This window comes from Bidens hawaiensis, unplaced genomic scaffold, assembly GCF_021521415.1.
Source record: "Bidens hawaiensis isolate Kalapana, Puna unplaced genomic scaffold, B.hawaiensis_p1.1 tig00033754_1, whole genome shotgun sequence".
Lineage (NCBI taxonomy): Eukaryota > Viridiplantae > Streptophyta > Magnoliopsida > Asterales > Asteraceae > Bidens > Bidens hawaiensis.
The window spans coordinates 196456-207294 of record NW_027495799.1 but is presented as its reverse complement, the minus strand read 5'-3'; the positions used below and the strand labels follow the sequence as shown (position 1 = coordinate 207294).

Here is a 10839-nt window from a genome sequence, read left to right as displayed (position 1 = left end):
AAATTTTCAGTTGAATTGGCTAATGGCGAAACTGTTTTAATTAACTCTGTGATTAAAGATTGCACGCTTAACCTTAACGAAAACGATTTTCTGATTGACCTCATCCCTATGCCTCTTGGAAGCTTTGATGTTATCATTGGTATGGACTGGCTTTCGAAGAATCGCGCCGAAGTTATTTGCGCCAAGAAGATGATTCGCATTCCTCGAGAAAATGGTGATCTTCATATTTACGGCGAAAAACCCTCCAGTGGTCTTAAGGTTATGTCTTGCGCCGAAGCCCAAAGACTCATGCGGAAAAGGTATATTGCATTCTTAGCTCATGTGGTTAAACCTGCTGAAGAAAAGAAGAAGCTTCGCGATATCCCTGTTGTGCGTGATTTCCCTGAAGTTTTTCCTGATGATCTTCCTGGTATCCCTCCCGCTCGTGAAGTCGAGTTTCGTATTGATCTTGTCCCTGGTGCTTCCCCCGTAGCTAAATCTCCTTACCGTCTTGCACCCGCTGAGATGCAAGAATTGGCCAGCCAACTTCAAGAGTTGACTGCTAAGGGATTCATTCGCCCTAGCTCTTCGCCCTGGGGTGCTCCGGTGTTGTTCGTTAAAAAGAAAGATGGATCGTTTCGCATGTGTATTGATTACCGCGAGTTGAACAAACTCACCATTAAAAACCGGTATCCCTTACCGCGTATTGACGACCTCTTTGATCAACTCCAAGGTGCCTCTTGCTTTTCCAAGATCGATCTCCGTTCTGGTTATCACCAGTTGCGCATCCGCGATGAAGATGTTCCGAAGACTGCTTTTCGAACTCGTTATGGCCATTTTGAATTCTTGGTCATGTCCTTCGGTTTAACCAACGCACCCGCCGTTTTCATGGATCTAATGAATCGGGTGTGTAGGCCCTTCCTGGATAAATTCGTGATCGTGTTTATCGATGATGTTCTGGTGTATTCTAAGACCAAGGCCGAGCATGAGCAACATCTTCGGTTGGTGTTGCAAAAGCTTCGAACCGAGCAGCTCTATGCTAAGCTTTCCAAGTGTGAATTTTGGTCGGATGAAGTACAGTTTCTTGGCCATGTTGTTAACAAGATGGGTATCCATGTCGACCCATCCAAAATTGAAGCAATCAAGAACTGGATTACGCCATCCTCTCCTTCTGAGATCCGTTCCTTTCTGGGCTTAGCTGGTTATTACCGGCGCTTCATTTCGAACTTCTCGAAGATCGCTTTGCCTTTAACAGCTCTAACGCACAAAGGTAAACCATATATTTGGGGCTCGAAGCAAGAAGAAGCCTTTCTATCGCTCAAGCGATTGTTGTGTGAAGCTCCTGTTCTTGCGCTACCTGAGGGTAATGAAGATTTTGTTGTGTATTGCGATGCATCCAACCAAGGTCTCGGTTGTGTTCTTATGCAACGAGGCAAGGTTATCGCTTACGCATCAAGGCAACTCAAGGTTCATGAAAAGAATTATACAACTCACGATCTCGAACTTGGTGCAGTTGTTTTTGCCTTGAAGATCTGGAGACACTACCTTTATGGTACTAAGTGTATCCTCTACACTGACCATAAAAGCCTTCAGCATATCTTTGATCAAAAGGAACTTAACATGAGGCAACGCCGATGGAACGAACTCATCAGCGATTACGATTGTGAGATCCGGTATCATCCTGGTAAGGCTAATGTGGTAGCCGATGCGCTCAGCCGAAAACCCTGCCAGCTTAACTGTATCTTGCCGCGCACCCAGCTTCACTTCGCGCCGATCCAAAGCAACCTTGAATCGCGCATTCGTGACGCGCAGCGCGCATCCATCAGTAATGGTAACCTTCGCGCCGAGTTAGCGTGTGGCGCGGAAGCACTCTTTGTCCCTAATCTGAGTGGAATTCTCTGCTATCTCAATCGCATCTGGATTCCCTTTGATGAGAATCTTCGCGCTGATATCCTGAGTGAAGCACACAAATCTCGATATTCTATTCATCCTGGCGCCGATAAGATGTACAAGGATTTGCGCATTACTTATTGGTGGCCCGGTATGAAAAAGGATATTGCTGTGTTCGTAGCTAGATGTCTGACTTGTTCTAAAGTGAAAGCTGAACACCAACGCCCATCTGGTTTGCTCGAACAACCAGAAATTCCTACGTGGAAATGGGAATGTGTAGCGATGGACTTTATTACCAAGTTACCTTTGACAGCAAGCAAACATGATAGCATTTGGGTAATAGTGGATCGATTGACTAAGTCTGCTCACTTCCTGCCCATTCGTGAAAACTACCGTGTTGAGCAACTCGCGCAGCTTTATGTCAAGGAAATTGTCTGCCGCCATGGTACTCCTTTGAGCATCATATCCGATCGCGATGGCCGTTTTATATCTCGCTTTTGGAAATCTCTCCAATCTGCGCTAGGAACTCGCTTGGACATGAGTACGGCATATCATCCTCAGACTGACGGTCAGTCTGAGCGAACTATTCAAACTCTTGAGGATATGCTCCGATCTTGTGTTCTTGATTTTGGAGGTAATTGGGATTCGCACCTGCCTTTGATCGAGTTCTCTTATAATAACAGCTATCATTCTAGTATTGGTATGGCCCCATTTGAAGCACTTTACGGTCGTAAGTGCCGCTCCCCGATTTGTTGGAGCGAAGTGGGTGAAGCTCAAATCACAGGACCCGAACTTGTTCAAGAGACAACCGATAAAATCGCCAAGATCCGTGATCATCTGCTGACTGCCAGAAGCCGACAGAAGAGTTACGCAGATCGCAGGCGAAAGCCTCTCGAATTTCAAGTTGGTGATCTTGTTCTCCTCAAAGTGTCGCCCTGGAAGGGTGTTGTCCGCTTTGGGAAGAAAGGTAAGCTTGCTCCTCGTTATGTTGGACCATTCAAGATTCTCGCGCGTGTGGGAAAAGTTGCCTACAGACTTGACCTGCCGCCCGCGCTCAGTAATGTGCATCCAACGTTCCATGTATCCAATCTCAAGAAGTGTTTAGCTGACGAGAACCTTCACATTCCACTTGATGAAGTTCAAGTTGATGAATCTATGCATTTCGTTGAGAAGCCTGTTGAGATTATGGATCGCGAGGTTAAGCAAACCAAGCGCAGTCGTATCCCTATCGTGAAAGTTCGTTGGGAGTCCAAGCGCGGAGCCGAGTTTACATGGGAAAGGGAAGATCAAATGAAGATCAAGTACCCGCACCTGTTCTCTGCGCAACCTACTTCGAGATAAATTTCGGGACGAAATTTCTTAAAGTAGGGGAGACTGTAACATCTGCCCCGATCCGACCCGACCCAGGTACCCGTTTCTCCGATCCGATCTCTCTCTTTTATGATTTAATATTTATACTTATATTTTACTTTTAATAATAATAATGTTTTCCTTCCCGCCTCTTTCTCTCTCTTTCTTTCCGCCGTCCCGTCCCTCTTCTCTCTTTCCGCCTTCTTTTCCCTCTTGTCGCCGTCCCGCCCTTTAGCCTTGTTTCCCTCTTTTTCTTCTAACTCTTTGCTTGTCCTTTGTTCCTTCCCGCCTAAGGTTGTCTGCGCGAGCTCCACGCGCCAGACTCCCTTACAAGGAATCCTGCGTGAAGACCACCTGTTTCAGCGATACGCGAGACGAACTCTTCTCGCAGCGCGTTAAGAATTGTAATTCTTCTCGCAGTGCGCGAAGGACGGAAGTTCTTCCCGCGACGCGCTAAGGATTTGTAGTTCTTCTCGCAGCGCGCTAAGAATCGTAGTTCATCCCTCGACGCGCGAAGAATTATAGTTCTTCCCGCGGCGCGCTAGGAATTTTAGTTCCTCCCGCGGTGCGCTAAGAAATGTGACTCTTCCCGCGGCGCGCTTAGAAATGGTAGTTCTTTCCGCGACGCGTTAAGGTTAGTTCTGTCTGCCTTCGCGCTCGCGCTCTCTTGACCTTTTGTGTCAGCCTTCTCGCGCTAAACCCTTTGAGTTTTCTTCTGTTTAATCTAGCCGTTGCTTTTGTGTTGTCTTATCTTTTGAGCTGTTGACCTAATCTGCTTTATGTCTGAAAAGTTACTTTCGGCGCAGCATGCGCACCAACCCCATTGGTTGACAGATAAAGTGACTGACATAATATTTTGAGATCTGCTTTTGCCATGCTTGACCTGTACCTTTATCTGACCCGCCCATGCTTTTTACTGTTCCCTGACAGCTTTTCCTTTGCCCCCTGCAGCTGCCATATCTTTCCATATCTTTTGCTTTTGGAATCTTTTGCTTTTTAAGATCTTTTCCCCTTTTCTAGGGATTATGTCTCCTAGGGTTTTCCTATAAATAATAATAATATTTTCATAACACATCACACACAAACACTTAATCTCTCCTGCTCTCTTGCTCCTTGCTCTCTCTGCCGTCTTCCTCTCTGCCTCCGTCTTCCTCCCTGTTCTGCCCTGCTTTTCCGGTAATATATACTTATTAATTATGCTAACTTATAATCAAGACTTGAAACAAATCATTAAAACAATAATCTTATTTATAGGTTAACTTGTGCTTGTTTAAAGTTGGTTCTTGCTTTATCTTACACCGCATCGTTTATCATGTGAGTAATCTCGTACCTAATCCCTTTTTGCTTTTAATGTTTTGGGATGTTCATGTGTTCATACAAACTTAGAGTCTTAAACTTGTTTATGAACTTTAGTCGCGCAGTATCCCATGTGTTGAGGACGTAGACTTGGCTGTTTATTTGTATGTGTGGATCATTAACCGTCTTGTCGGTCTATTCCGCAGTTTTCATGGTACCATTAGATGAACACGGGAGAACTATCGTTTATGATTTTCTCTTTTGTATACACATGCACAGTTTGTCTTGTTTGTGAGCTCAATTGTGAGCACTGGCAGTCTTATGAATCTTAGAGTTGGTCCCGATCAGATTACACCCTTGTTGAAAACCAGACATACACATGTTGCGCGCAGATTTTATTGTTATCTATGTATTGTATTAAACTTGATTTCTCACCAACACGCAAGTGTTTGACGTTTATTTTAACACATGTTCAGGTTTGCAGTAGCTGTTTTGGAGCTTGTGGACACATAGGAAGTTTTCTTTATTTTGGACCTAGATTAAAATGTATCAAGACAAGTTATTGCTGTTCGAATATTATGATTTATAATATATTGATTTATGATGATTTATGTTATCTACTTTTACCCTGCGCGTGCGCGAATGAATGTATTTATTAAATATTGACACCCAATAGTGTCACGAGTAATGAAACAATATGTGGCGCCCCGATGTATAATCCGCCTTTGGTCGGGGTGTTACACTCCTGCCTCCACTATTCGACAGTGAAATTATAAACCGCCAAATCGTCACTGCCACTTGGTCTCATACGACCGGCGTTCCTGTTGAACAGATTAGTAAACAAGCCGACAAATTTTCTGATTTCGGTCCACCGACCCGAAATCATATCGGCGGTCCGCTCTGTACTCCCAACGAGCGAATAGAACGTCTCCCTAACCTTTGTCCAAAAGACCTTGCTCTTTTGGTAGTCCGCTGCAAAATGCATAAATAAATTTGTAAGTCATTTAACTTTTTTATTAAAAATCATTTTTAAAAAAGTTAAAACAATTACCGCAACGCCGATCCTCAGAAGTGACTATCCAAGCCCGACACAGGGCTTCCTTCTCATCCGATGACCACGGAGTGATTTTCCGTTTCGTCCTTCCGGTCGAAGCCGAACCCGACCCGTCCGTTGCAATTTGTTTTTTCCGGTGGACGCGTCTTCTTTGTCCCGCAGCTTCACCTTCTGGTTCTTGTGTCTCCGGAACTACAAAGTTAGGAGACGGTTGTATGTTGGATGGTTGAAAGACGGATGGTTGTTGCGACCCCGAATAAAACATCGCTTGGTCCGGTGCCGACCATAAATCCTCGTAACTGTAATCTGAATCTAGGTTTGGGTACCAATTTCCAGCCATGTTTTTAAAAAAAGGTTTGGAAGATGGGGTGATTTTGGGTTTTGGGTGTGGTATGTGATATTGGTATGTGATATTGGTGTTGGTTTGGGTTTGATATAGGTTGAATATAGAGAAAAAATCGGGTTTGATTTTGGTTTGATATTGGTTGCAATGTATGTTATTATATAGAGTAAATAAATTTTTTTTTTTTAATAAAAAACGAGCCCAACGGCTCTTTTCACGCATTCCCAGACCTCTTTCACGCTCCCCCAGCCGCTACCCCCACCCGTGCCTGCCTCTTTTTCCGCGCTCGCGCCCCTATCGCGCCCCTCTCGCACCTCGGTGGTGTGGTCCTCGCGCCCCGGGGCGCGAGCGTCTCGCCTCTTGCGCCCTTTCTCGCGCTCCGCACCCCTCAGCCTTATATATATGTCTACGCATTTATATCATCTCTCTCTCCATACCTGCACAGCTGTCCACAACCTTTGAACCACTAAAGCAGCTGATGATTAAAAGTAATTAAAACTCTGTAAACCTTCAATAGACAGTTCATTGTTGGAGTTTTTGTATTTTTGATATTGCCCACCAACTGTTCGACATAAAGCCTAGCTCAAATTTTCGTCAGTTTCCCAAGCAAATGGACACCAAAGGCGTTGTGTTAATGCAACGTTACGAGCTGGGCAAACTTCTGGGTCACGGCAATTTCGCTAAAGTATACCATGCCAGAAATCTAGCCAACGGAACTAGTGTCGCAGTCAAAGTCATCGACAAAAACAAGGTTTTGAGAACCGGAATGATGACTCATATTAAACGAGAAATCTCCGTCATGCGATTGGTTAAACACCCCAACATTGTACGCCTCTATGAAGTCATGGCAACCAAAACCAAAATTTATTTTATTCTGGAATATGTCAAAGGTGGTGAGTTGTTTGATAAGTTGTCAAAAGGGAAGTTAAAAGAAGAAGCTGCCAAAATTTATTTCCGGCAGCTTATTTCGGCTATCGGGTTTTGTCATAATCGCGGTGTGTACCACCGCGATTTAAAACCCGAGAACCTGTTGTTGGATGACGAGGGGAATTTAAAAGTTTCGGATTTTGGTTTGAGTGCTTTGGCGGAAACCAAGAGGCAAGATGGGTTGTTGCATACATGTTGCGGGTCACCCGCGTATGTTGCGCCCGAGGTTATTAATCAGAAAGGGTATGACGGGGCGAAAGCGGATATTTGGTCTTGCGGGGTTGTTTTGTTTTTCCTTTTGGCGGGGTTTTTACCGTTTCATGATTCGAATTTAATCGAAATGTATAGGAAGATCGCGTTGGCGAGGTTTAAGTTCCCGAATTCGTTCCCGGCTGCAGCCAAGAGTTTGGTGTTTAAAATGTTGGATCCGAACCCGTTGACACGAATTAGCATTGAGGGTATTGTAGAACACCCGTGGTTCAACACGGGTTTGGTTGAAACCAACACTGTCAGCACCAGCGCTGACAGTGTTGTCACTAGTGGTGGTAGTGTCGGTTGTTGTAACGCGTTTGATATAATTTCGTTATCGCGAGGGTTGAACTTATCAGGATTGTTTAGTGACAATGGTGAAGACGATAAGGAAGTGAGGTTTATGTTGAAGCAACCGGGTGCTACCATCGTTTCGAGATTGGAAGAATTAGCGACGGGTTTGAAGATGAAAGTGGTGAAGAAGAATGGAGGTATACTCAGAATGGAAGGTTTAAAAGATTTAGTGGTTGATTTTGAAGTGTTTGAGATAATGCCTAATGTTAGCCTAATTGAGGTTGAGTTAATAGCGAGTGATCGAGTCGGGTTTCGGGAGATGATGAGTGAACATGTTAAACCAGTGCTTACAAGTTTGTGATATTGTGATCCAGCTTGATTCTTATAATGGCACAACAGTTAAGTTACCCGAGCTTGAATACGATACTGGCTCGGGTATCTTAAGTGGTTTGCGAGTCCGATCGACTCGGTCATAGAACGTTTGTACTCAAGAGTCATGACAAGTCATACACATGAAGCACGTTTTCGGTCTGTATGGTATAGATGAATCATGGTTTTTAACTTTATAAGAGTTTGGCCCATATAAAGATGAATTGTGAAATAATATCTAATAATACACACGTTTTTGGTGGTCCTAGACTCTTAGATATGTGATTGATTTTGGTCGGTCAAGAATTATTGTAAAGGCATATGCTGTCTAAATTGATAAATAGTGGAATCAGTCATTTTGGCCGGTTTGTTATATAATAGCTTTATGTTCATACTAGGATAAAGTGACATGAAAATCCTACTTACCGTATATGATTTTAGTTGTGTATCATCCTTTTTGTTGATACGTGGCTGTGTAAATTAACCGTCATAACCATTAATCGAATCATAACCAACCTAATTGAACCGAATTTAACCGATAACGGACATAACCAGTGTGTCGGCACTAATGAATTTTTGAAAACCATCAGATACGGGCCGGTTTTGGTTAAAGATAATTTCAAACCTGTCATAACTGAACCGTCTCATTTACAAGATTTTCAACTTTATGAAGTATAATTACAAATTTAGAATACATTGATAATTTTGAGAAAATTAAATAAGATAATAAATTAATAATAAACTAATAATGCTTACTATATGATAATTTTGCGGAAAAGTTAATACATTTATTGTTTGTTTGAATATTATTATTAATATTATGAATTATATATTTTGTTAAACTATGACATGTCATTTTTTTTTGTAATATTTAGTACCGAAGTTTTAGGCTCAATTACATTGTTTTGGTTACTGTTAACTGACCCATAACCGACTCGCTATAACATTCAAAACCGATTAACCGAAACCTACATAACGGATCGGTTATAGTTATGGTTATCTATTAACCGACATATAATTGGTTATGGTTATGGGTTTGGCCTAAAACCACCCTAAACCAACTCATGCACACCACGAATACGTAGATTGAAAAACATAACTAAAACAAACGCCACATTATACTTATTCAAGTATATCTGCTCTATAACTCACGTATCCCTAGTAAGCACGAACGTGTTATACACTTATACCCTCGTCTATCATGATACTCGACTCAGAGCCGCGTGCAATCATGTCTACGGGTAAACCATTTACAAAAGTTTAATCTATACAAGAATGAGTTGCTTATTATCGAGAAAGAAAAATGATATCGGGTTTCTTTGTTCGTGTTATTTTTGTTGGAAAAATTTATTAGTGAAAATGAGTTTTTCACTAACTTTGGACATGAATAATATATTTATATATGTGTTGTATAAATATTGATTTGAGTGTCCAAAAAGGAGCTTAGATGAATGAATATCAATGCTCGAAGTTGTATGGTTGGAATAACCAAAGAAGAGAAAATTGGATTTATCTTTGGCATTGTGTCCCACGTAAGAGCGCATGAGTGTCGCGCCTGCATAACAGACTGTCGCAAACAGTTGTTTGGACCTGGTCAAATAGTTTGTTTCAACTCATCTCATGAATAAAGATGGTTTTGATTCACCATTTAAATCTAATTAAAAGTATTTAACCATGTTAATTACAATAATTAATTTCAAGTTTATTACAAGATTAATTATCATGTTTATGACTAAATTAATTTTATTGTTTATGACATATTAATTTTGGTTGAGTATTTCTCATTTTGTGTAAGTATATAATGAACTTGTTGGTTCATGTTGTAATGAGACTTTAAAAAAAAGTTTTGGAATCACTTACACACACTCATGACAAAATTTAGAGAGGAGCACTCTCCATACTTATGTCAAACACTTCAACAAATTTTCCTACATCTTGATAAACACCAATATAGCCGGTGAATTCCTCGGGTTCGTGGCCATCTCCGGCAGTACACATACTGTTCAGGTTGTTGTACCCTGGGAAACAAACACGCTTGAGAGTAGGCACGAAATCTATTTTAAGGCCCCCGTGTCTAACACGATCCTCAACCAAAACCGTTACCCAATTTCAAAAAACGAATTGTTGTTTTGAAGAAACATTTGTTGGAGACTCAAGTGATGAAGACTTGAGACATGGATGCTAGAAGAAAGCTTATGGAAGCTCTCTTAGTAAGATATGGATTGACTCATTTCGGTATATAAAATTGCATTTTATATTCTTTTTATGTACTTTTGTAAACGGTATTGTACTAAGTGAATTTCCCAGGATTAACGAGAGTATCGTTATTATATTTTTATTATTATTTTAACTAAAAGTGAACCACTTTTCCTACAATCTTAAAACAGACTTTCGTGAAGATTGACGGTTCAATCTTAAAACCTATTGATAAGGATTTTTGGTTCACGAAAGTTTAAAATGTTAATTGGATATTTTCTATAAAATCTTATAAATTTTTGGGGAAATAATGTGATTAGTACAAAAGATATCGGATTTATTTATATTGGAGTACAATATTAAATCCGAATACCGTTACAAATCGTATAAGAGTTTTGACAATTTCTTCTCATAAATTAATATGGGAGTTTGTTATTAAACATGACACTAAATATGTCATTAGTAAAATGGCGGTTTTATTTTGACTCATAAAATCCATGTTGATTTTGTTTAGTACAAAACTGAATATGGAAAATAAGTTTCAAGTGGGTGAAAGATGAGATGAACAAAAGTGCTCATTTTGTTGCATATATATTCGTGTGAAGAGAATCATAATATATTGAAACGATTTGAAAAACCATTGGGTTTTTAATTTAAAATGATTTTTATAATCATTCTTCATCTAACGAGCGCGTTAGAATATATATTATTTAGCGTAATAATTCTGGTCTTATTGGGTTTGAAATGTTTATATTTTCTAATTAGCGTATTAGAAAATGTTGGTTTAGTAAAACCATATGTATTTATAAACATACAAGGTGGGATGCGAGGTACGGTTTTGTTGTTTGCGAAGTAGGTATTTCGCAGTGTGCGAACATGTTAAAAAAGATTA

The 10839-nt window shown here is 40.9% G+C and overlaps 1 protein-coding gene across 1 annotated transcript; it reads left to right on the top strand.

Moving 5' to 3' along the window:
* Positions 1–6328: 6328 nt before the first annotated feature.
* On the top strand, positions 6329–8159 carry LOC143585277 (CBL-interacting protein kinase 2-like). The gene has a single exon (XM_077067097.1). The coding sequence runs from the start codon at positions 6523–6525 to the stop codon at positions 7741–7743; it is 1221 nt and encodes a 406-aa protein (XP_076923212.1). The 5' UTR covers positions 6329–6522; the 3' UTR covers positions 7744–8159.
* The last annotated feature ends 2680 nt before the right edge of the window (positions 8160–10839 follow it).

What these genes read in the sequence shown, in the direction of transcription:
- LOC143585277 (XM_077067097.1), top strand. Translation starts at nt 6,523, where the DNA reads ATGGACACCAAAGGCGTTGTGTTAATGCAACGTTACGAGCTGGGCAAA.